The sequence below is a fragment of the Neofelis nebulosa genome, chromosome 1 (genome assembly GCF_028018385.1).
Source record: "Neofelis nebulosa isolate mNeoNeb1 chromosome 1, mNeoNeb1.pri, whole genome shotgun sequence".
Taxonomy (NCBI): Eukaryota; Metazoa; Chordata; class Mammalia; order Carnivora; family Felidae; genus Neofelis; species Neofelis nebulosa.
Genome location: NC_080782.1, coordinates 235,483,611 through 235,510,068, shown reverse-complemented (window position 1 = coordinate 235,510,068; position 26,458 = coordinate 235,483,611). Strand labels below are relative to the sequence as shown.

General features: G+C 45.2%; 1 protein-coding gene across 2 annotated transcripts in view; it reads left to right on the top strand.

Moving 5' to 3' along the window:
- Positions 1-1,524: 1,524 nt before the first annotated feature.
- MTUS2 (microtubule associated scaffold protein 2) overlaps positions 1,525-26,458 on the top strand; it is a 373,877-nt gene continuing 348,943 nt past the window's right edge. For both annotated transcript variants that reach the window (XM_058688745.1, XM_058688736.1), the window contains exons 1-2: positions 1,525-3,853; positions 12,908-13,148. In XM_058688745.1, the coding sequence (XP_058544728.1) occupies positions 1,646-3,853; positions 12,908-13,148 (2,449 nt within the window). In that variant the 5' untranslated portion in view covers positions 1,525-1,645. The remainder of the gene's footprint in view (positions 3,854-12,907; positions 13,149-26,458) is intronic.

Genomic DNA, 26,458 nt, shown 5'->3' with positions numbered 1-26,458 from the left:
CTGTGTAGAAGGTAGACTTTGTGCCAAGGCCCCGAAGCAGGGAAGGAGGTGCACGGTAATGTGGAGGATGAGGACAGTGTGCCTGCAGCCTGGAGAGTAAGAGGATGAGTGGTGGGGGTGAGGCTGGAAAGGTGCGTAGGGACTGGATCACGCAGGCCCTGAAGGCTGGGGTAGAATTTCCTCCAACTTCTTACTTTGGAAATTTTCAAACCTATAGAACAGTTACAGGTGTTATCGAGTGGATCGCCTAGATTTTCAAATTATTATCATTTGGCACAGTTCTGTTTTCTCTCTCTTTTTCAGACTCTCTCTCTCTCTCTCTCTCTCTCTCTCTCTCTCACACACACACACACACACACACACACACACACTTTGCTGAACCAATGGAGAGTAAGTTACCACGTGTCATGTCAAAAAGCACATCATGTTTAAAAGCTTGGATCTTCCAAGAAAAAAGACTGTCTCAGATATAGTCACCATACTGTTATACACCTAGGAAAGTTAACATTGACGAAATACCTTGACCCAATATACAACCCATTTTAAATGTCTAATTGCCCAAATAACGTCACTCGCTAACTATTTTTTTAGAATCCGAGATCTGGCCAAGGTTCATGCATTGTATGTAGATACCCGTTGGCATTTGGGGGGCAGGTTTAGGCCAGTTATTTTGTCAACTGTCCGCCAATTTAAATGTGCCTGATTATTTCCTCGTGGTTAACTTCAGGTTGAACATGTATAGCAAGAATACGATCTAAGTGACAAGGCACTGAGAACTGCCTAACAGCAGGAACACGTGGTGTCAGTTTCCATTATTGGCATTAAACGTGATCACTTGGTTAAGGTGGTGTCCACCAGATATCTCCATTGTAAAGATAAAGATTTCCTTTTGTAAGAAATAGAGTAATCTGGAGACTGGTACCTTTAGATTCTGTGAATGAATATCCTGGTCCCCAGTAATCTTTCACCTGATATTGTTGGCAACCGTTGGGGTCCCACACCCAAGATAATGAATTGCCTTGTGTAATTCCAAAATGGCGATTTTTCTAACTGTATGATTTTTCTTATATGTCTGGGTATTACTCGGTGAAGACAAGCTTTCCCTTCTCTTCCAGCCTTTAAATCGTCATCCGTATGAACCTGTGGATTTTTAAAATTTGAATTTAAGATTTAACGTATTTCACAATCCCTCTCTAACATTAATAATTTTTATGTTTTAATTTCCCCCGATTTGGCCAGCAGGCACCTATCAGAAAGGCTTTTGAGAAATTTATGGGCTGAGTGAATGAATTAATAATATGAACGTGATGAATAAAGCTGTATTCTCCATGCCTTTTTCTCCCGAGACTCTCTGTTTGTCGATGCCAATAACATGGTTTTATTTTTACTTCTCTCTAGGTCTCACGGACTAATTGGCCCTCATTCAGCAGGAACCTAACAGATAAGGCATCCTGCCATATGTCAAGACGATGCTTGAGTGGTTTTAAAACCGCTCTGAAAATGGTTCAGGTAGTATTGCAACGTGACATTGTCGGGAGGCAGCAAGCAGCTTGAGAATTTCCCACGAAACAAATAGCAGCTCGGAGGAAGCACCTTTCCATTAAGTAGGACTGCATGGCCAGCCGCCCCCACTGAAGGGCTGAAAATGAGCGTCCCGGTGGCTCCGAAGAAATCGTGTTACGCTCCGTTGCGGGACAACAGAAATGGAGTGAAAAATAATAACGAGAGTATCCTAAGTCTGGGAGATACAAATGCCAATCAGATCATGTTGGAGGTCCGTTCCTCTCATGATGGGTCTGGGACAGGTGACCCGACAGATGAAATTAGAAACGCAAATTCAAGGGAGCCAGAGAACAGTACCCGCTTCTGTAAGGAATTCCATCAACTTCAGGGCTTTGGGAAGGGACTGCAGGCTGGCCCCACCAGCCTGAAAGATTTTAAATTTTCTTCCACCGTTCACGGAGGACCGGACGAAGAGCACACAACGGAGAGAGGCACAGATACCCTCCAGAGCCCTTGGAGTATTCAGGGAGCAAGTCTGTCAAGTTGGAGGCATGTCATGGCTGAGGCCGGTCCAGAGGTTTCGGCCAAAAGGGACGCTGACCCGCCCCGGCAGGCTCCTAAGGATAAGTTGGCAAAGACCCTTGACAACGAGGAATTGAGAAGGCATTCTCTGGAAAGGGCTGGAGGCGCTGCTGTTGTCGTGGATGTGCCCCCGAGAGAGCACGGTGGGAGCCTCAGCGGGCAGAGTCCGCAGCCCACACCGCTGGACTCCCCCGAGGCCCCGCGTCCTGAGCCCGGTGGCGGGGACGGGCCGCAGACGATGTCCACAGCCCCCTCTCTAGGGGCGGCCTTTCTTCCGGCTGACTGTACCTCAGAGGGAAAGAGTGTGCGTCATCCTAAACCATCTACCTCAGCAGCCGAGGAGACCACCCCCTCGGAGACCCAGATGGGACGTGCACCGAGAGTTAGCAACGACAGCACATCACGTTCTGCCCCCGCAGAGCCGGGTCCCCATTCGGCTTCAGCCCCGAAGGGAATCCCGAGTAAGCCAGAAGCACAATTAGGTCAGGGAAAGGGAGAGCCCCAGCCGGAGCCGAAGGTCGTCCACCCCAAGGCCGTGCAGGAATTGAAGTCAACCCCGGCGGAGTATGCGGGATGCTCGAAGGAAGGGGCTGTGTTGTCCCTGGAACGGAAGGGGCCTGGTGGGAAAGCACAGCAGGAATCTGCCCCCGGTGGCACACCTAGCCTGTCACCTAACGGTCTCCAGCACGTCGGGGCGGGAAGAGGCAGGGGCGAGCAGGACAAGAGAGCGGGCAGCCTACCTGAGGAGGGTGCTCTTCAGCCCACGCTCACCCAGGGCCTTGCTTCCTTGGCAGCCGCTGATAAGCAGCCCGCAGGTAAAGTTTCAGCAGGGGCAGCCAGGAAGCCCGGCGAAATGGCATCCAGTGCCGTTTCGTCGGGAGATGGCCAGGCACCTCTTATCCTTTATGATCCACCTGACAGGAGGCCCTCAGAGGTCAGTGAGGCGAGAGTGCTGGACGGCGGGCACGTGGACAGTGCTGCGGCTTGTACTTCGGATCCTTCTGTTGGAGAGAGCAACGCCGGGGTCCCCGAGCCCTTTGACCCTCAAAGCAACAGCTCCGAAGGAGGGGCCGGCAAAGAGGTCACGGCAGCTGTTGCAGGAAATAGGAACCTTCTGGAAAGTGCGGCTGAGACTGAAAGCGCCCCGGGGGGAGCGGGCGCCCTTCGCAGCGTCCCGTCACCCCTCCATCCAGAGACGACCGCGAATGTGACCCACCAGCCTACACCAGCTAGTAGCAGCAGCTTTCAGGACTCGGGCGCGTCGGGTGCGGATGCGAGGCCCCCCTCGGCCGCCGTCCCCCCCACCGATAGCGCGCGGTTGTCGAACCCCCCCCCAAAAGTGCCTGACAAGAGCACCTGCCCCAGCGGGGTCCCCGAGCCTGTCCTCCCACCTTCTGAAGACACCCCTCCCTCACAGGATGGAATGGAGAACCACCAGGTTGAAAAAGCGGAAGAAAGGACAGAACCCAAGCCCATCGTTCTGCCCAAGCCCAAGCACGTGAGGCCCAAGATCATCACCTACATCAGGAGGAGTCCTCAGGCCCTGGGCCAGGTGGACACTTCGCTGGTGCCAGTGGGGCTTCCTTACGCTCCGCCCACGTGTCCCATGCCTCTTCCCAAAGAGGAGAAGGCAGCAGGTGGTGACCTGTACGAGAAATTCAAGCCAGACTTGCAGAAGCCACGGGTCTTCAGTTCCGGGTTGATGGTGTCTGGGATCAAGCCCCCAGGACACCATTTCAGTCAGATGAGTGAGAAGTTTTTGCAGGAGGTAAGAGACTGTCACCACGACCCGATCTGTAAGTTGAACATCACAAAGTTTATTATGGATTTCCAGTGTGAATTGTAAGAATAGAATATCCTCTCTTAGCAGATCGCAGATTTTGATGGATATATTTGTACAGAAATGGAGGTCTTTATCTAGAGGAGCGTGTAGACAAATGGGCATTTTTGACTAGGAGAATTTGATGATATGATGAGACGTAGCTAACATCTAAGGAGGCTTATTTAAGTTCCCACTCTGCATAATATATGTGAGGTTAGGTAAGTATGCATTTAAATTGGCTTCCCTGTTTAAATAAGTGAGCATGCGTGTTTTATAAGCCAGATCAATGGGGCAAAAATCCAAAATAAATGTATCGTTCAAATTGGCCTGGCTTCATCCTCTCAGGAGGGATATTTTCCTTATGAGAGAATCTCATGTTCACGCATATGAAAAACACAGCGACTAGCAAAGAACGCATTAGGCATGGGCTCTTTATTTTGAAGTAAAATAACAATTACAACTAACATTTAGTTGAGCACCTACTATGTCTTAAGCCCACACAACGCAATATTTCATCTTTACCAATCTTCACGGATCCTTATAGTGATTTTCTGAAGGTTGGGATTACAGTTTTTATCACTGTGTAGATGAAGAAACAGATCCGGAGGGGTTTGAATAACTCAGTTTGAGGCACAGAACAAGGACAGTGCTAAGATGCTCGCCTATACCCTCCCTGGTTCTTCACTGTGCTGCCGTTTTCACTTCTGGGTGCTATAGTGAGTTGTCCTCCCAGAGCTCAGAAAGTAGATTTGTCTCCCGAAATAATTTCAGGCCAGAGTGATCAGTTAAAAGGAGATCACTCCTCTCCCTAATGCCCTTCAAGTCTTCCCAGTCCACTCAGAACACAGGATAATGCATATAGGATGGCTCAGCTTTTAGGATGTACTCAGTCTGGATCCATAACCTACCCGATCTCCTCTCCCTCCTCTGCTCACCCCCTCTCCCTCTGCTGTCTCAGGGCCTTTGCACCTCTCTCTTCTTGGCATGTTCTTCTCCCCGATATCTGAATGGCTCTCTCCTTTACTTTCTGTCTCTGTCCAAATGTCATTTCGTTGGAGAGATGCCTCGCTTTCCCTGAGAACGCTTTCTCTGATTTATTTTTTCTTAGTGCTTATTCCATTTGGTATACATACTCTTTTGTTTTTGCCTCACCAACTAGAATGTAAAATCCACAAGAGCAGGGGCTTTTTCTATTTTTGTTCCGTACTGGGTTCCCAGAGTTTGGATCAGTGCTGACATAGATATTTGATCAGAAAATGTTGAATGATAGCTGGATTATGAACTCCTACGTATTGGATCCAGACAAACGTCAACCAAAGCTTCTTAGAGACAGAAAGGCGAAGTCCAGGTTTGAACCTTAGGTTGATGGAACATTTTGACATGTTTCCAGGATGTACTGATCACGGCAGACGTTGTCAGCTCTGGCACAGCAACGCGGGTGAATCGATTCTAAGCAGCAAGGCTTGACCAAGATTAGCCCTGACCGGGTGCCCCAGAAAGCTGACCATTTGTCCTGCCCCTGGGGCAGGCTGTTTGCTTCACATCGCACAGCTCGCTTGCTGTCTCTAACTCTGGGCCCGCCGGAGTGGCTTCCCAATTCCCTTCTCTGCAGAGAGAATACTGACCTGAGAGGCCAGGGGTCCATTCTTTTTGGTAGGGGCTCATTTCACTGTGCAGGGCTTCATGCCGTCCTGTTTTAAGTGGGCCTCTCAAATAGAGGCCTGCAGGGAGAGAACATTCTGGCCAGAGGACGCTAAGAGCCTGGCCCTGGGCAGTGGCATTTCAGTAACAGTTAACACGTTGCCACTTCGGTCTTCTACATCAGTCTCTGGGCTGGTTAATGAGTCTTGCTCAAAGTTCTAACATCTTATCTACCTGGGCCTCCGAGGCTCAGGATGAGGCTCTGACCTTAGGCTCTTTGCTGACACATGGATGCTCCTCGTGAGGACCTTGAAAGGCAGCCCTCTGACCCTCCCTGGGGGCTGTGGGCACCAAAGCTGGTTAAATAACCAAAGACCCTTCTTCTCATCGAATCACTGCAGAAGAAACCAACCTGTGCAAGGTGGCGCCCTTCAAGCTGGCATGGCAGAGTAGCTCTTTGACAAGCGCACCCTAGGAAACTGTGACGAGAGAGAGCTAACCCTTAGGTGGCTTCTCTGTGACCCCTGGGATGACTTCCCTGGTCAGCCAGCATGTTGGGGTTACCTTTACCCATTCTATAAGTTGTATCAACCCATCCACTTAAGTTCTTCATTTGAACCATTTCTTCAATTAAGTAAATTTTTTGGAGGGGGGGAGCTCGAAAAAAAAAAAGATCCCCTAGATTTTTCTCTGAAAAACACGTTCATGAGAGAAATTTCATTTGTAGACCTAGGCAAACATCCTGTTACCTTCTGCAGTTCTTTCTCCGTGAGCCTTGTTAATTTTGGTCTCGTGTATTTCTTTTCTGTATCGCTTCTGCTCCTTCCGTAAAATATAAATAATTTCTAAGTTACATGCATGTTTTTCCCCCAAATATTTTTTCTTTTTTTTTAAATTTTTTTTTCAACGTTTTTTGTTTATTTTGGGGACAGAGAGAGACAGAGCATGAACGGGGGAGGGGCAGAGAGAGAGGGAGACACAGAATCGGAAACAGGCTCCAGGCTCCGAGCCGTCAGCCCAGAGCCTGACGCGGGGCTCGAACTCACGGACCGCGAGATCGTGACCTGGCTGAAGTCGGACGCTTAACCGACTGCGCCACCCAGGCGCCCCATATTCTTAATCCTCTAGAAGCCACCCTGAGTCTCAAGGAAATGGGATAGTACGGGTGTTTGTGTGGTGTTAGTAATTTGAGGGGTTTGGAGAGACCTCACTGGTAGGGGGACAGCAATGCCCCCGTGCACCACTAGCCACTCTGTCTGGGGACTGTCTCCTGCTATAATCAGAGTGTCTTAGGCCCTTTCTTCAGGCTGTAAGACAGAGCAGAGGAGCCTCGGGTGTTGCACTGGGCTAATTTCTGCCATAATCTTCTTTGCATCAATAGGCTGGCCCTTGGCCTTTGCTCCTAGAGCTGGGACCTGCTGTCAAGTGTCGCCAGTGGGTGCAACCCAGCAGGCCCCCCTCGTGTGTTCAGGCTTGGTGCAGGGAGGCCCCCAAGCCACCTCCCCGGCCCTGTGTCCCACCTTGCCACAGGATGGCCTCAGCCAGTCTCCAGGGAAAGAACACATTTCTGACCAATTGCAATGGAACAGTTTTTCAGTTGTAGAAGCCATATATCTTTTCTCCCCCTCAAGGTTTTATTTACATTTAAGTTAGTTAACATATAGTGTACTATTGATTTCAAGAGTAGAATTCAGTGATTCATCACTTACATACGATACCCAGTGCTCATCACAACAGGTGCCCTCCTTAATGCCCCTCATCCATTTAGCCCCTCCCCGCACCCAACACCCCTCCAGCACCCTGTTTGTTCTCTGTATTTAAGAGTCTTTTATGGTTTGCCTCCCTCCCTGCCTTTGTCTTATTTTTCCTTCCCTTCCCCTATGTTCATCTGCTTTGTGTCTTAAATTCCACATAAGAGTGAAATCATATGGTATTTGTCTCTGACTGACTTATTTCGCTTGGCATAATACCCTCTAGTTCCATCCACGTAGTGGCAAATGGCAAAATTTCATTCTTTTTGGTGGCTGAGTTATATTCCATTATATATATACACCACATCTTCTTTATCCATTCATCAGTCGATGGACATTTGGGCTCTTTGCATAACTAGCTATTGTCGATAGCACTGCTATAAACATTGGGGTGCGTGTGCCCTTTCGAATCAGAATTTTTGTATCCTTAAATAAATACCCAGTAGCGCAATTGCTGGGTCGTAGGGTAGTTCTGTTTTTAATTTTGTGAGGAACCTCCACACCATTCTCCAGAGCGGCTGCACCAGTTTGCATTCCCACCAACAGTGCAAGAGGGTCCCCGTTTCTCTGCATCCTCACCAACATCTGTTGTTTCCTGACTTGTTAATTTTAGCCATTCTGACGGGTATAAGATGGCATCTCATTGTGGTGTTTATTTGTGCTTCCCTGATGATGAGTGATGTTGAGCATCTCTTCATGCTTCTGTTGGCCATTTGTATGTCGTCTTTGGAAAATGTCTGTTCATGTTGTCTGCCCTTTCTTAGTGGGATTATTTACCTTTTGGGTGTTGAGTTTGAGAAGTTCTTTATAAATGTTGGATACTAACCCTTTATCAGATATGTCATTTGCAACTATCTTTCCCGTTCCATAGACTGCCTGTTAGTTTTGTTGGTTGTGTCTTTTGTCGTGCAGAAGCTTTTTATCTTGATGAGGTTCCAATAGTTCATTTTTGCTTTTGCTTCCCTTGCCTCCAGAGACATGTCTAGTAAGAACTTGCTAGGGCCGAGGTCAAAGAGGTTGCTGCCTGTTTCCTCCTCTAGGGTATTGATGGCTTCCCATCTCACATTTAGATCTTTCATCCATCTTGACTTTATTTTTGTGTATGGTGTAAGAAAGTGGCCCAGTTTCATTTTTCTGCATGTCTCTGTCTAGTTTTCCCAACACTATCTGTTAAAGGGACTTTTTTCCGTTGGATATACTCTCCTGCTTTGTTGAAAATGAGTTGACCATATAGTTGTGGGTCCATTTCTGCATTTTCTGTTCTGTTCCATTGATCTGTGTGTCTTTGTGTGTGTGTGTGTGTGTGTGTGTGTGAGTGTGTGTGTGTGCGCGCCAGTACCATACTGTCCTGATGATTGCAGCTTTGTAATATGACTTGAAGTCCGGAATTACGATGCCTCCCACTTTGCTTTTCTTTTTCAACATTATTTTGGCTACTCAAGGTCTTTTCTGGTGCCATACAAATTTTAGAATCATGTATCTTTTTAATAAAATGAGAAAGTGTTTACAGTAGAAACCCCAATGACTTCAGACTCTTTCATCATTATTGACAGACTCCTCCTGGTTAGATAACATTAGTAGACATGGAGAAGTCAAGAGTAAGGGCTCTTCTGAGAGAGGGCAGCTCTTCTTGGTTGTCTGGAACAATACAGACTTTTAGAGCTTTCAGAAGCAGCTCTGAAGATCATCTTGGATCTGGTCATGACACGATGATAAAATATGCTTACTTGTGTAGACGGTTTTCTGCTTTCACCCATCCTAAGGACTCTGGGGAATTTCTTGCTACTGATGCCTTGGGGGAACTCTTAATTTTTGGTGTAAGGAGGTGGGAAGAAAGGAGCAACGGTGAGAAGACGGGGCGAGGTAGTGTATTTGCAGTATACAGATATATGATCAGGGCTGGTTCCCCTTCCTACTCCCATAATACAGGTATGTATGTGTGTATCATATAAGTATCTACCCAGACTTGAAGGGATTTGTCTGTGCAACTGTGGAGACTGGGAAGTCCAAAGTATGCAGCATGGGCCCACAGGCTGGACACCTAGGGAGGAGATAATGCTGCAGTGAAATTCCAAAGGCCATCTTCTGGTAAAATTCCCTGTCCTTTGAGGGAGGTCCATTAAGGCATTCAACTGATTAGGTGAGGCCCACCCACATGGTGAAGAATAATCTGCTTTATTCAGGGTTTACTGATTTTAATGTTGATCTCACCTTTAAAATACCTTTGGAGAAACATGTAGAATAATCTTTGACCAAGTATCTGGGTACCGTGGCCTAGCCAAGTTGTCAAGGTTAGCCATCACACGTCTCCCTGTATCTATCCCAGGGGCTTCTTGAAGTATCCACATGTGCCCTATGTCGGCCCAGACCAGCCCAACCTGCTGAAAACAGGAAAATATGAAAAGGGGCATATTTCTAGTAAGAACTTAACTTGTTTGTGTACCTTCATTGATTTGGGGAGTTTGAAATCACAAGGATTTTTTAGTTTGCTTCAATATTATTTCTCTAAAAAATACTCAGAGAAGAAGGAATAAAACCGAGCTCTATGTGTTCATGACTGTGCAGTGACACATATTCTGTTCTGTCAACAAAGATGAAGGAAACAAGTGGGAAGTGTTTTATAGATTCCTTTGTTTTTATCAAAAATGCACAAAGTAGGCATACTTTTCACCTTCTTAACAAATTTGTTAAATCTTACCAGAGACAAACTACCCAGCAAAGTGACAGGCATTAAAGTTACTGAAATCATAAGGTCATTTTTGAGCGGCAGCTTGAGGGGTTTTGACCCCTGAAAACTCTCCAGCTTCAGAGAACTGAGTAATTACCGAGATCAGCATATTGCAATACTGACAGATGTGGGTTAGAAATCATTTCTTCGTGAGAGCACCTGCTGGAAGCAAAGAGTAGTGGCACCAAACTTCGAGAGATTACAATGAAAAATAGAGGAGATGTAAGTATAATAGAAAAGCCATAGGGCGCCTGGGTGGCTCAGTCGGGTAAGCGGCCGGCTTTGGCTCAGGTCATGATCTCACAGTTTGTGGGTTCGAGCCCTGCGTCGGGCTCTATGCTGACAGCTCGGAGCCTGGAGCCTGCTTCAGATTCTGTGTCCCCTTCTCTCTCTGCCCCACCCCCACTCATGCACTGTCTCTGTCTGTCTTAAAAATAAGCAGTAAAAAAAAAAAAAAAAAAAAAGAAAAGAAAGAAAGAAAGAAAAAAAAAGAAAAGCCAAAGGTTGATAGTAAGAGGGTAAGTAGGGAATGGTCAAAATTTTATTGGAAAGCAGGATGTCTTTTGCAAGAATATATGTCTTTTGCAAGAATAAAAGACATAGGTAGGATGTCTTTTGCAAGAATATAATTTGTTGGGGCCTGAATTCAGTCTGTCTGCTATAGCAATCGAGTATATGTTACAGTGTGATTATGATAAAACTTTAAAGGTCTAATCTTTTGTTTCAATAATGTCAGTTCAAGGAAAACTTTGTATCTGTTTTCACCATTAAAAGGGTATCACATTAAGAGTTTTTCTCTTCAACAGCTTGGATCAAAGCTTTAAGTCCCTATTAAAGAATTTTGTTAACTACTTATGATTCAGGAATAGATCAATGTTTGACACATGAAATATATTGTGATTTAAAGCAGAGTTAATTAACAGATGTATCTTTTCACACATCGCCTCTGGCACTTTTTTTTTTTAACTTAAAGGAAATAAGATTATTTGCCTTATTTTTTTTTCATTTTTTAATATATAGATATTAAAAAAAATTTTTTTTTAACGTTTATTTATTTTTGGGACAGAGACAGAGCATGAACGGGGGAGGGGCAGAGAGAGAGAGGGAGACACAGAATCGGAAGCAGGCTCCAGGCTCTGAGCCATCAGCCCAGAGCCCGACACGGGGCTCGAACTCACGAACCGTGAGATCGTGACCTGAGCCGAAGTTGGACGCTCAACCGACTGAGCCACCCAGGCGCCCCTAATATATAGATATTTTTAAGTATATTTAATTTTGAGAGAGAGCAAGGGAGGGGCAGAGAGAGAGAGAATCTCAAGCAGGCCCCATGCTGACAGCCCAACGCAGGACTCAATCCCATAGACTGTGAGATCATGACCTGAGCTGAAATTCGGAGTCAGATGCTTAACTAACTGAGCCACCCAGGTGCCCCATTTTCTTAATTTTTAGTATGAAGAAACACTAATAACATGAATAGGCTTTGTGAGTACAGAATTGCATACATAGAAGCTATATAGTCTGTATTCTAGCCCAAACTGTTAACTATAGGAAAAGTAATGGGATTGTTATGTTATGAAATCTAGGCAAGGGGGCATCTGGGTGGCTCAGTCGGTCAAGAGGCCAACTTTGGCTCAGGTCATGATCTCACAGGCTATGAGTTCGAGCCCCACGTCGGGCTCGCTGCTGTCCGTGCAGAGCCTGCTTCGGATCCTCTGTCCCCCTCTCTCTGTGCCCCCGTCCCCGGCCACTTGTGCTCTGCCCCCCTTCCCCTGCCAAAAAATACTTAGGTAAGAATGGAAACATGATTCCTTTAATGAATAAATATTTACTGCCTTTAGCTACATAATAGACACCATTCTAGGTGCTCTGGGTCCAGCAGTCAGCAAGACTGTCCTAGAACTTTGCTCTAGTGAACCTTGTCGAACATTCCTGGACACTGCACCTTACTAGGGAAGACAGAGAAGGTAGTTCACAGTCTCTCGTTTTTAATGATGTGAACAGATTGTAGAGGCCTGAAAACACACTTTTCTGTCAGTTGCTCTATTCTTCCAAAACGCCTATTCTCCCACATTAACAATGCATGTTTTATTTCCTAAGTAGCCCTAATATATAAATTGGTAAAGTTCACCTGCTTATGTTAAGAGTAGGTTACCGTAAACATTGTTGTGCCTTTTCTCCTTAGGAATAATGAAACTTTCAGGGTGCCTGGGTGGCTCAGTCGGTTAAGCGTCCGACTTCGGCTCATGAGACTCCGGCTCATGATCTCACAGTCCGTGGGTTCAAGCCCCGCGTCGGACTCTGTGCTGACGGCTCAGAGCCTGGAGCCTGCTTCGTATTCTGTGTCTCTGCCTCTCTCTGTCCCTCCCCTGTTCATGCTCTGTCTCTCTCTCTCTCAGTAATAAATAAACGTTAAAAAATTTTTTTTTAAAAAGGAATAATGAAACTCTCATAATTCTATGCACATTTGCTACACTCTTTCTCTGTTTCATTGAGATTGTGTATAGATTGGCTACTTGCACAGACTAAACTCTTTCCCTGTTTCATTGAGATTATGTATTTATAGATTGGCTACTTGCACAGATTCTAATGATTTTGAAGCAATCAAATTAAAAAGTCTTATACAGTGAGTTCTTCCCCACCCCCCCTCAGTGAAATTTGGATTCATAGAGTGTTAGAACTGGAAGAGACCTAAGAGGTCATCCAGTTGTGTTGTTAACTTAGAGATGAAGAGTCTGGGGTCCAGAGAAGCTAAGTGGTCAGTGGTGGGGCAACTCAGTGGTGCCAGAGTGGCCTTTGCTGGAGCCTTGGTCTCCTGACCATGTTCCGTCCTCATCCAATGATGTGCGCTCCTTTCATGAAGCTTCTGGTCATTCATTGTAGGTGACAGAACGCCCCGGAAAAGAAGAATTTTGCAGTCCGTCCTATACTCATTATGAAGTTCCTCCAACTTTCTACCGGTCGGCCATGCTCCTTAAGCCCCAGTTGGGATTGGGTGCAATGTCCCGTTTACCATCTGCAAAGAGCAGGATCCTGATCGCAAGTCAGAGGTCCTCAGCGAGTGCCATCCACCCACCAGGACCCATCGCGGCAGCTGCTGGCCTCTACAGTCCCGATTCGGCAGGTAAGCGATCCAACGGCCACTGCTTTTCCTGCAGCACGATTAAATAGTAATTATATAAAATGGCAGTAACTGCCTAAAATAGGAACGCCTCTCACCCTTTGAGAGGAGCCTTCTTCTGCCTATCTGACTGTCCATACAGATACTTGTCAAGACTCCTCTGTCTGCCACCATCACATTCCATGTTACCTTGAAAATGATGGGCTTTGGGGCGCCACGGTGGTTGGTTGGGCATCCGACTTCAGCTCAGGTCATGATCTCACGGTCCGTGAGTTCGAGCCCTGTGTTGGGCTCTGTGCTGACAGCTCGGAGCCTGGATTCTGTGTCTCCCTCTCTCTCTGCCCCTCCCCTGCTCATGCTCTGTCTCTCTGTCTCTCAAAAATAAACATTAAATTTTTTTTAAGAAAAAAAAAGACAATGATGGCCTTTGCAGCCACCTCCTTACTTCTTGTAATTTGTCCTTTCTCCAATAGATCCTCTAGGCCAGGGGCCGGGGGAGATTTTCTGTAAGGGGCCATACAGTAAGTGTTTTAGGCTTTCCGGGCCGTAATGGTGTGGGTTGTAACTACTTGGCATGAGAGCAGCCCCAGACAGTACCCCAGTGAATGAACGTAGCTGTGTTCCACTACAGCTTAATTCACAAAAACAGATAGTAGGCTGTAGTTTGTCAGGGAGACCTTCCTACAGTCCAGCGCTGACCACGTCCCTCTTTGTCTGTCCACAAGTCAGGACCGGCCCATAATCCTGCTCCTGCTCAGCAGGTGCAGGCAGGTGCCACCCCCTGAAGCTCTCTGCACGCACTTGTTTGCCCTCACCGTGCTTCTGCTCGTGTGGTTTCCTCTAGGCTTTCTGTATTATCTTACTAGTTGTGTAACACGGTGAAACATTGTGAACATAGAAAAATATAGAAAAGGAATGTATCATACTTCTGTATTTTTAGCACCCAGCCAGACTTACTATTACGGGGTTTTTTTGTTTTCGTTTTCTTCCAGTGTGATTTTTTTCTGTCCATTTTCCGATAGTTGAAATGATGCTGAATGTGACTTTTGTTTCTTTCTACTAATATCGTATTGTGGGCATTTCCTAGGCCATTGGCGTTTCAGAAATATTTTGGTGGCAGCGTAATATTCTGCTTTGTTCATTTATCCATTTATTCAACAAGTCTTGGGTGCTTATTTCGTGCCAGAAGTTGTAAATTTAGAATTGCACTGGCGAACAAATCAGAGAGTTCCTGCCTTTATGCATCTTACAGTCTAATGGATGAAATAGACCAAAAAAAAGCACAAAATAAATACATACCTGTAAGTATGAAAGCAAGGAATATACCATTTTGAGAAATTACACCCAGAAGAATGATATGCATGGGACAGAGGTACTGCAGGGACAGCCTCTTTGAGGAAGTGGGAAGAATGGGGGAAGGTGGGGAATAATGTCAGAACGTCCAATTCCTGGCAGTTGAGTTCTGCTTACTTACAACTGTTTCCAATAATGTTGTGATTTGTGTCTTTGTACATACTTATGTGTCTTCTTCCCTATTGTTTTCTTAGGATAGGTGATTTGAAGTGTAATGGTTGGATAAAAGCATATCCAAACATTTTTTTTAAGGCCAAGGAATTTTCTAGAAAACCTGTAACAACGATTTTCTCACTAGTGTTTCTTGGAAGTGCTTCTTCTTGCCATCCCCTTGCCAGTATTGAGAATTACCACCACTACGCCTCCTCCTTGCATTATTATTGCATTTCTTTTATTATCAGTGGAAGGGAACATTTTTAAAGCTATTTTCCATTATATTACTTCATGAATCATCATTTACTCAGGTAATTATTGTTGCATTATAATTTTTAAGTAGCTTTTCTTAATAGTTTTTTTTTTTTTTTACAAACACCTCTATAATGGTCAGATTATGTTTGATTGTTCTCATGATAGATGTACATTGTGATGGGACTATCTGTTATTATCAGACCTGCTGCAAGTTAATTATGTGATTCAGTCCCTCACTCAAGAACTATTATTGAGGGACTGTTACATGCAGCACAGTCCTAGGTGTGGGGGATAGAACAGTGACAACAGACAAAAATCCTTGCCCCTGTGGAACTTGAGTTTTACAATGGGGGCAGCCATTTTTTTTTTTTTTTAAATAATTGCAGATAATTTACATGGTCTGTTGGGAGAACTAGCTGGTACTGAAGGAAATGAAACTTTAGAGAAGGGGAATTACAATTTTCAATAGGGTAGTTGGAAAAGGCCTCTGAGAAGATCCTCAGACCCTTCAACCAGTCCCCAAAGGAGGTGAGGGAAGGAAGCATGTGGCTATCTGGGGTAGAGCATCCAGGCAGAGGGAGGAGCCTGTGTCCAGGCCTGAGGTGGCAAGAAGGCTGGGAGGCTGGAGCAGAGTGAGTAGGAGAGGAGGGAAGTGAGGGGGTTGGCACTGTGTGTGTTCGGGGGGGGGCCTTGGGGGGTGGGAGGGATTTTGGGAGGGGGATGCTTAAGGCCTAAGAGCCATTAGAATGACTGAACTCTTATTTACCCTGAGTGACAAAACCATTGGAGGCTTTGGAGTCAGGGCAGCGTGGTCTGGCTTTTGTGGACCCAGGATCTCTCTGAATCCCGTGTTGAAGGCACGCTCTACGAGGACAGAGGGTGACGCAGGGGGAACAGACAGGAGGTGGCACAGTGGTCCAGGCAGTGACGGGGCACAGTGAGAAGGTAGAGCACAACGGGGTTCCCGACTGACTGCGCACAGGAGGTGAGAGAGAAAGCGCAGTGTAAGGTGACTCCTGGAGAGCGGAGTTGCCATTCGGAGAGTGGGATTGAAGCTGGTGAGGGAGGGGAGGGTGGGAGCTAATTCAGGGCGTGTCGTGGTTGACACACCTTTAGCCGTCCTAGAGCCTAAAGCATTGCATCTAGGAGGCCAGAGTTGAGAGGACAGGACCGGCTGGAGATGCCAGAGTGTTCATTTGTCCGTGGATGGATGGTGTGCGAAGCTCTGACGCCCCCTCTGCTGGGCCGCCACTCTCTGGTGCCTTCGCAGGTGACTTCACCTTCCCAGGTGACTTCAACACTTGATGTGGGTTTCAATTATGCGCTTTGAAATAGCAGGATCTAGGGCCGCCTGGGTGGCTCAGTTGGGTAAGCGACCGACTTCGGCTCAGGTCACGATCTCGCGGTCCGTGGGTTCGAGCCCCGCGTCGGGCTCTGGGCTGACGGCTCAGAGCCTGGAGCCTGTTTCGGATTCTGTGTCTCCCTCTCTCCCTGTCCCTCCCCTGCTCATGCTCTGTCTCTCTCTGTCTCGAAAATAAATAAAAACATTAAAGAAAAAACTAAAAAAAAAGAAATTGCATGATCTAACACATATTAATGGTTTTACTTCACACATAAAATTTGGAAAAACTGAAAAGTGCTAAAAAATAAACTTAGTTGAGATTTATCTAACAACAGTCAAGTTTTGAGGCATGAAAGGTCTTTAAGAATGTACCAGTGGCACAAAAATACAACTACCAGGAAGAGAGACAGGCATTCTGAGTTCCCTCTGAGGATGACTTATTTGTGTTCACACCTTTGTGGTGAGGGTGACACTTCCTCAGAGGTCAGCTCGGCCCCCAGAAGTGCACATACCTACAAGGGACTCTTCCGTCCCAGCTCCTTCAAGACTCCAGTCCTTTCTCATGGGCATCTGGTCTTAATTTAGAGAGATTGTGTCCACATGGGTCATCATTAGGGACCCAACAAAGCCTTGCGACAATGATGAGTGTCACTCCTATGGGACACTGAAAATGTGAAATCCTTTCTTAGTGCTGTTGGGAGGACCGCCCAGCATAGGCTCAGGGACAGACAATCAGGAGTCCTTGCTCCAGAGCTTTTGGGGGATGGCCGTGTTCCCATTGGCCCCGGGGCCCCGGAGCCAGGCCAGTGGCCCTTTGCTTGGCCTGGCTGGCTTATTCCAGGCAGCAGACCCTCTCCTGTCTTGGGCAACTTGGCTGGAGTCCCCCCCAGGCTACCAGGACCTGTTCTGGCAATATGCCTGATTGATTTATTTCTTTTTTCCCCCTAATGTTTATTTAGTTTTGAGAGAGAAAGAGAGGAAGACACAAATAGCGAATGAGAGAGGGGCAGAGAGAGAGAGGGGGAGACACAGAATCCGAAGGGGGCTCCAGGGTCTGAGCTGTCAGTGCAGAGCCGGACACAGGGTTCGAACTCACGAACCACGAGATCATGACTTGAGCCGAAGTTGGTTGCTTAACCGACTGAGCCACCCATGTGCCCCCCCCCCCCCGCCCAATTATTTCTTTTCTTTCTGCAAAAATCCTTCCATCTTTCTTCATGTTTTCCTAGGAGATACTCCCCTTTTCATCAAACACAATCTTTTTTTTTTCTTTAATTTCACGAGGGTCCATTACATGCAGAACCAAAGTCATGATCCAGTAAAAAAACTGTTAATAGTGTCTCTTCATTTGACAGCTAGGAGGGCTTACCCGTCAGACTCTCCCAGGAAATGAAGGCAAATATCTGCATACCATCCTTCTGGAGGAAAAAGGACAAAGAAAAGCCAGACAGCTAGGGTACCACATTAAAGCGGTCTGAATGCTCACTCCTGCCATGACTTCCTGCTGACCACCTCGGTAGGGAGTCTCTCGGTTTGTTCCTTCACTGCAAGAAGTCTTCCAGCTGGGGAGAGTGCGGTTCACCCAAGACTATAATTCACAGGGCTGTGGAGAAAAAGAAAACGTATTCATTTGTTCAGTAATCCCTGGATGCACATTTACTACGTGTCATCCCAAATCACAAAAGTAAACATGGACAGATCTGGCTACGTTAAAAGTGACTTCTGGGGCGCCTGGGTGGCTCAGTCGGTTGAGCGGCCGACTCTTGTTTTCGGCTCAGGTCATGATCTCACAGTCTGTGAGTTTGAGCCCCACATCGGCTTCTGTGCTGCCAGTGCAGAGCCTCTTTGGGATTCTCTCTCTCTCTCTCTCTCTGCCACCCCTTCCCCCGCTCTCTCTCTAAAAATAAATATATAAACTTAAAAATAATTGACTTCTCTTTGTTTTGAAGCAGTCAGCTAAATGAGGAAGGAAACCATCCAGATTCCAACAGATTGACCGTGAAAGGGCATACACAATTAGTTTACAAACAAGAAAATATAACTGATAAATAAAGAAGAGTCAAGAGTCCCCAACTATGTAATTCTAAAATTCAAAAACCTATGAAAACAAAAGGTTTTCATTCATTTGGTGGCACTGCCTGGCTGTAATCATCATGAACATTTGTGTGTTCGTTCCTAATGCTTCATGTGAATATCCATCTTCCTGCTGCAGAGGTGTTAGTGGGGTTAAGGAATGTGGCCAGAGAGTTTGAGTAACGCGCGCTGCGCCCACCTTGACTTAGGTGCGATCCTTGTTTTTGTATTAAAAGTGAAATGAGTGAAACTTAGGCGAAATGACTTATCTCCCTGCAGTTTATAAACCACAGTGCAGAGAGTTGACCTCAAGCCTGTCTCCGTGTTCATGTTCTTAACCCCTCTGCTAGACTACGTACTTGAACTGCCTGTGTTAAATCATAATACTCTGAAGTATCTTTATTTTCGAACACAAGCTTAGGACCAATGTTTGTGGATTTTCTGGCAGACCATGGCCTACGGGCTGGACAGCTGTTTTTGTCAGTCAATGTTACTGGAATGCAGCCACACCCATTTGCTCAACCTTTTGCTTATGGTTGCTTTCAGAGCTGAGACAAGATATTGCCCATGAGCCTGAAATATTTACTCTCTGGCCCTTTAAGAAAAAAGTTTGTTGCCCTCTGCCTTAGTATAATGCCAGTGACGGATTACAGTGGTCACTGTAGGTTCAGGCTGAAGAAGTATGTGAAAGATTATAGAAGGTTTTGAAACTCTTTGGACACTGAAAGCCTAGATCTGGGAGGCATGGGGAATTTAAATTTGATTAATGGATTTTACCAAAATTTAATTTCCAAGGACATCCATTGTTTTTTTCTGATTTTATTTCTGTTTTTTTTTTTTGTTTCCTCCCTGAAGAAGTTAGCTGACACTGCATGAGGCAACGGGGACGATCGTGGAGTACTGGTGTCAGGGATGCTCCAGGAAGGGACAGTGGGTGTTGCAGGGACTGTAAACTTTGGAGAATCTGAAGTTCATGCACGTCTGCAGAGCCACGGGATCAAAGCTGTGTAGATGTCAGTCTTTTTTTTTTTTTTTTAACATTTATTCATTTTGAGAGACAGAGTGCAAGCGGGGGAGGGGGAGGGACAGAATGAGAGGGAGACACAGAATCTGACGCAGGCTCCAGGCTCTGGGCTGTCAGCACGGAGCCCAACGCGGGGCTTGAACCCACGAACTGTGAGATCATGACCTGAGCCGAAGTCGGACGCTCAACCGACTGAGCCACCCAGGCCCCCCTATGCTGTGCAGGTGTCAGTCTTACACAGTTTTTGGCTGAGATGCTTGGCAAAGAATCTATTCTTCTCTCTCTTTCAACAACCCTAGTTTTCTGGAGATGACTTTAAAATGGTGGACTTGAGAAGTCTGGGCTTAGCTCAATTAAAGTGTTTGATTTGCAATCAACTGATGTGCAATAGATTCTTGCAGTCCATTTTCTTTTCTCGCAAGTTTCCCCTCAAACGACAGGAGGACAGTGTAGTTACTGTCTGAAGCACATGTAGAAACATCTGTGTATCCAAACCACAAAAAGTGAGGAGGGGCTGTGAAGTGCAGAAAACCTCTAAAGAGGATGCCTTTAGTGGCAGGCGGGGACAGGTCAGCAGAGCCCACAGAGCAGGGGGCTCTCCTTGGGTCACCTGTGCTTGGAACAGTGGTGTGGGGTACGTAGGCAGGAGTCAAGAATGTCCACGGCTCTGTTTTTTACCATAAAACAGCAGGGAGGCAGAGCTGAGGAAGGACACACGCATCTTTGCAATGATCAGTCTGTGAGGTTGGGTGTCATGAGAGTCTATAATACAAGTAACCCTACAACTGCCAACCTTCTCTCTCGGGAGAGAAATAAGTTAAGACACAAGCCTGTGCTCACACACACAACCTCAGGTCCCGAAGCACCTTGCTGTGGACCAAAGAGAATTCTTGCCAGTTTTGAACCCAGCTTTCCAGTCTTTCCCTACATGAACCTCATGCAGAGAGCTAGGCAGATAGAAAGAACTCACCTTATGAGTTCACCTCTGCTTCTCACCAGCATACACTTCCTGGGCCCCGGCTGTCGAGCCTGGAACCCTAGGAAACAGAGAAAGTATTTTCTTTTGCCGTTTATCTCCCTCCTTCTTATTACCATTATTCCTCTTATTCCTCTCATGACCATAATTAGTTTCCCAGTTCCCCCTGTTCTGGTTCAAGAGCACTGCAGAGTCTAGGTCTCTCCCTTAAGTAAGCTCTGGGCCCCAGATAGACCAATCTTGGTACAGCCATTTAAAGACTAGTCCCTAACCACTTGAACAATCTTGCTTCCCTTTTCTCTCCCAGTCTCTCTTACTCTACAACTTTTCTCGATTTCCTCTCTTTCTCCCCAATTCTCAAATATCCCTCAGGAGTGCTCCCGGTCTCCCTGATGTCCACCCCAGTCATTGGGAACAGAATTATTTTCAACTCCCCCTGCCCCATATGCAGCCTCAACACCGCAGGACCCAGAGTAACTGCCAGGCCCTCCTTTCTGGTTCTACCCATGTCCTGAGTCCCCTCTGGGGAAAGATGGGGAAGCTCTGGACTTTCTTGAGGATCTTTTGTTTCTTTCTGGACTCTTCACTCATCCTCTCATGAGGTGATGTCTTCCTGTCTAGCTGCTTGCATGAGAAGTGTGTTCCAAGCAGAAGAAAAGCACAAATGAAGGCACTAGGGTAGGAATGAGCTTAGTTTGGTCAGAGAACAGGAGTAAACTCCGCATGAGCTGGAGTAAGTGGCAGGTGCCTAGGAGGAGAGAAGTCGGGAGGTAGGCGATTACCAGATCACACAGGACCTTGGAGGCCCTGGCAGGGAGTTTGGGTTCGAATCCAAGTGTGATGAGTAGCCCCCAAAAGCTTTAAACATGATCTGACTTATGGCTTACAAAGATCATCTTGGGGGTCTCTGTAGAACAGAAGAGGGAAGACTAGAGTGGGAGACCAGTCAAAAGCTGGTACACTTGTACAGATGTGAGATCCTGGTAGCTGGTGGCATAGAGGAAGAAAGGGATGGAATTGCTGAGATATATGTTGGAGATAGGACCATAGGATTGGACATTGAGGGTGGGTGATGGGGAAAGAGTGGAGCCAATGAGGACTTCTAGAATTTTGGCAGGAGCAACAGGGTGGATGGTGATGCCATTTATTAAGAGACATTGACTAGCCAGGGGAGTGGGGGAAGGGCTGGGCCAGGGAGGCAGTACAAAGAGTTCTGTTCTGGAAATTCTGGTGGAGCAGTCACAGAGGCGATTAGATATATGAGTCCGAGCCCCAGGAGAAGTCAGGGCTAAAGGTTAAAATTTGGACTTCAGCAGATACTACTAAAGTCAAGGGAGTCAAGTGACAGATGTTAATGGGACTTCCTGTAGTGAGCATTTTGCAACCCATACAGATATTGAGACATTACATTGTATACTGAAACTCTTATAATGTTATGTCAATTGTACCTCAATTAAAAAAAAAAAAAAAGTAAAAGCCAAGGGAATATAGCTGGGGAACAGAAGATGTCCCAGCATGGGCCCTTACATCCCAACATTTAGCCTGGGAAGCAGCAGCCAGGGTACAAAGTGGAAGTCCAGGAGAATGTGGTATCCTGAAAGCCAAGAGAAGACAATACATCAAAGAAGCAAGGAATGGCCAATAATTTTGATTGCCACTGAGGAACCATGTAGTATGAATAGGGACAGAGAAGGGATCAGTGAATTTGACAGCATGGAGGTCATTGATTATCCAGTATAAATGGAATCGTGGGGACAAAAGACTGATTAGCCAGATAGACAAAAGGAAGTTGACCCTCAAGTATAACCAAGTCACGCTTACGGAATGTAAGAAGCAAATAGCAGAAATGCTAGATGAAACTTGGAGTTATTTCATAATTTGAGGAGATCAGAGTGATTTTGTTTTGTTCACCGAACAAAATCAGGGTTTCTGAAAAATACTTGTGATAATTTGGAATGACTGCACTGATGTGCAGAATTTCCCAGAAAACTGCCTCTCATATGACCCAAACCGAAACAACGCTGTCACCTGACCTCAAATGTGTTGTGAGTCGCACACAAAAAAATCTATTAACTTTGCAGATCATTGATACTTCTGTCTTATTGCTGTTAACATGCAAAACGGTATCTGGAGTCATTTTGTTGAGGTCTATTTCCTCAGCTTTGAGAAACTCAAAACAGCTGGGAAAGGAAGGCCTAGATAAGAAAGTTAAATGAAAATGGCCCAGACAATTGAGTAAAGCATCTGAATGCCTTACTGCCACAGAACTTCAGAAGATAAATGAAAGTTCAGGAAGCCGTTGTCTGAACAGTGAAAGATGCCTATTGCAAAGCTGTGGGGAGAAAAGTTACTCTGTCATGCCTTAGTGAAAGTAATGGCTTGTTTTAAGGCTGAGCTCATATGCAGAGTTATTTTGACAACCTAAGGATAATGATGACCAAGGTGATGATTACAACTGAGGAGTGATTATAATATAAAACAGTATTTACTGTGCAAACAAACTTACGAGGTAGGTTTTTTTTTTTCATTATCTTTTTGTGTTTTTCAGATAAGGCTCAGCATTCACAAGGTCAAAAGCTAGTAATGCAGAGTAATGCTACCTGTATCCAAATCGAGATCTGCGTAGTTAACAGTTCCCATCACTGATCAGCAGGTGGACAGAGCCTCGCCAATGAGCTGCACCTGGTGTTCTCAAATCACTCTTTCCCCAGGGCAAATGCGGGATCCAGTTTGGGGAGGGCTGCGTGTCAAAGTCAATAATACCTTTACAAACCTGTTATAGACCTTTGTCACCACAGCGACGACCCAGAATCTTTCCGGTGCCCCCCAGACTTCTCTTCTGCCCCTTACCAGGCAATCTCCCCTCCTACTGCCCCACCCCAGGCAAACAGCGATCTGCCTTCTGCCGTTGTAGATTATGTTTTCTAGGCTTCCGTGTAAGCGGAATCACACAGTATGTACTCTTTTTGTATCTGGCGCCTGTCGCTCAGCGTGTTTCTGAGATCCACCCGGGATGGTGCCTTCATCCATAGTGCGTTACTTTTATTGCTGAGTATTGGATGGATGGCTGTACCACAGTTTGAATATCCATTCACCTGTTGCTGGACTTTGTCGGTTTTCGGCTGTAACAAATGAAAATACTAGGAATGTTCGTACATAGGTCTTTTTGTGGACATCTATCGTTTCACTTCTCTTGAGCAAATACCTAGAAGCGGAAGTACAGGTTTTCACAGTATGTTTAATTTAGATGCAAATGTCAAACTATTTTCCAAAGTGGCTTACCCATCCCACATTGCCATGCGGACTCTGTGTGAGTTCCAGTTGTTTCATATCCTCACCAACATTTGCTATTATTAGTCTTCTTAATATTCGTCATTCTGATGGGCATGCAGCTATATAAAATTATAATCAGTTTTAATTTCCATTTCACTAATACCTAATGATGCTGGCCATCTTTTCATGTGTTTATTTGCGTTCATAGATCTTTTTTTGAAGTATTTGTTCCCATCTTTTGACCATTTAAAAAATTTGATTGTTACTTGATTGCTTTTTTATTTGATTATTTTTTTATTCAGTTGTAAAATGTTTTTATATATTCCGAATACAAGTTTTCTTTGACATGTGCCTTTCAAAAATATTTTCTTCTGCTGTTTGCCTTGACGTTCAAACAAAATTATTTATTTAAATTCAAGTTAGTTAACCTACAGTGTAGCATTGGTTCCAGGAGTAGAACCCAGTAATTCATTGCTTACATATAATACCCAGCGCCCATCCTGACGAGTGCCCTCCTTAATGCCCATCACCCATTTAGCCCATCCCATCACCCAACACCCCTCCAGCAACACTCAGTTTGTTCTCTGTAGTTAAGAGTCTCTTATGGTTTGCCTACCTCTCTGTTTTTATCTTGTTTTTCCTTCCCTTCCCCCATGTTCATCTGTTGTGTTTCTTAAATTCCACATATGAGTGAAGTCATACGAAATTCATCTTTCTCTGACTGGCATATTTTGCTTAGCACAATACACTCTAGTTCCGTCCATATTGTTGCAAATGGCAAGATTTCATTCTTTTTGATCACTGAGTAGTATTCCGTTTTGTGTGTATATCACATCTTCTTTTTTTTTTTTTTAATTTTTTTTTAATGTTTATTTATTTTTGAGACAGAGAGAGACACAGCATGAACGGGGGAAGGGCAGAGAGAGAGGGAGACACAGAAGCGGAAGCAGGCTCCAGGCTCCGAGCCGTCAGCCCAGAGCCCGACGCGGGGCTCGAACCCGCGGACCGCGAGATCGTGACCCGAGCCGAAGTCGGACGCTCAACTGACTGCGCCACCCAGGCGCCCCATCACATCTTCTTGATCCATTCATCAGTTGATGGACATTTGAGCTTTTTCCATAATCTGGCTATTGTTGATAGTGCTGCTATAAACGTTGGGGGTGCATGTGCCCCTTCAAATCAGCATTTTTCTATCCTTTGGATAAATACCTAGTAGTGCAATTGCTAGGTCGTAGGGTAATTCTATTTTTAAGTTTTTGAGGACCCTCCACACTGTCCTCCAGAGCGGCTGTACCAGTTTGCATTCTCACCAACCGTGCAAGAGGGTTCTACTTTCTCCACATCCTTTCCAACACCTGTTGTTTCCTGACTCGTTCATTTTAGCCATTCTCACAGGTGTAAGGTGGTATCTCACTGTGCTTTGGATTTGTATTTCTCTGTTATGAGTGAGGTTGGGCATCTTTTCATGTGTCTATTAGCCATCTGGATGTCTTATTCGGATATGTGTATATTCATGTCTCCTTTCCTTTTCTTCACTGGTTTATTTGATTTTTTTTGGGTATTGAGTTTGATAAGTTCTTTACAGATTTTGGATACTGACCCTTTATTCGATATGTCATTTGCAAATATCTTCTCCCATTCCATCAGTTGCCTTTTAGTTTTGTTGATTGTTTCCTTTGCAGTGCAGAAGCTTTTTATCTGGATGAGATCCTAATAGCTCATTTTTGTTTTTATTTCCCTTGCCTCTGGAGACATGTCTAGTAAGAAGTTGTCTTGACTTTTAATTCTCTTCACAATGTCTTTTAAAACATAGGCTTTTAATTTTGATAAATTCCAGTTTATAAGACTTTTTTTATGATTTTTGATTTTTGCTTCCTATCTAAGAAACTTTGCCTAACCCAAGGTCTCAAAGATTTTTTTTCTATATTTTATAGAAGTTCCATTGTTTTATTTCTTATTTTGAGGCCTATGATCCATTTTGAATTAACTTTATAGGTGGTGTGAAGTATGGACTAAGGCTCATTTTTTTTGGGGGGGGTGCATATAGTGTCCAATTTTTCCAACACTGTTTCTTGAAAGTATTATCCTTTTTCCATTGAAAATCAATTGACCATATAAATTTCAGACTATTTCTGGATCCTGCATTCTGTTCCATTGATCTACATGTCTCTCCTCATGCCAATACCACACTCTCCCAGAGACTGTAGACTTGTAGTAGGTCTTGAAATCAGGTTGTGTAAATTTCACAACTTGTTCTTCTTTCTCATAATTGACTCTTTTAGATCATCTAAACTTCCATACATATTTTGGAGTCAGCTTGCCAACTTCTAAAAAATATACTTGCCGTAGTTTTGATTGAGATTGTGTTGGATGTACAGATTGATTTGGGAAGAATTGAGATTTTTAACATTAAGATTTCCAACCCATAAGCACAGTATATCTCTTAATTATTTGGGCCTCCTTTAATTTCTCTCAGCATGCCTTTTCAGTTTATTGTTTAAAAGAATCTCTATGTATTAACAGCAGCATTATTCACAATAGCCAAGAAGCAACCCAAGTGTCCATGTGTCCGTGTATGAATGGATAAACAAGATGTAGTGTATACATACAATAGAATATTTTCCAACCTCGAAAAGGAAAAAAATTTTGACACATGCTACAACACGCATGAGCCTTGAAGACATTATATTAAGTGAAGTAAAGCTATCATAAAAAGAAAATCACTATAGGATTCTACTTGGTGCACCTGGGTGGCTCAGTCAGTGAAGCATCCAACTTCTGATTTTGGCTCAGGTCATGATCCCACAGTTTGTGATTTGGGGCCCCACATCGGGCTCTGTGCTGGCAGTGCGGAGCCTGCTTGG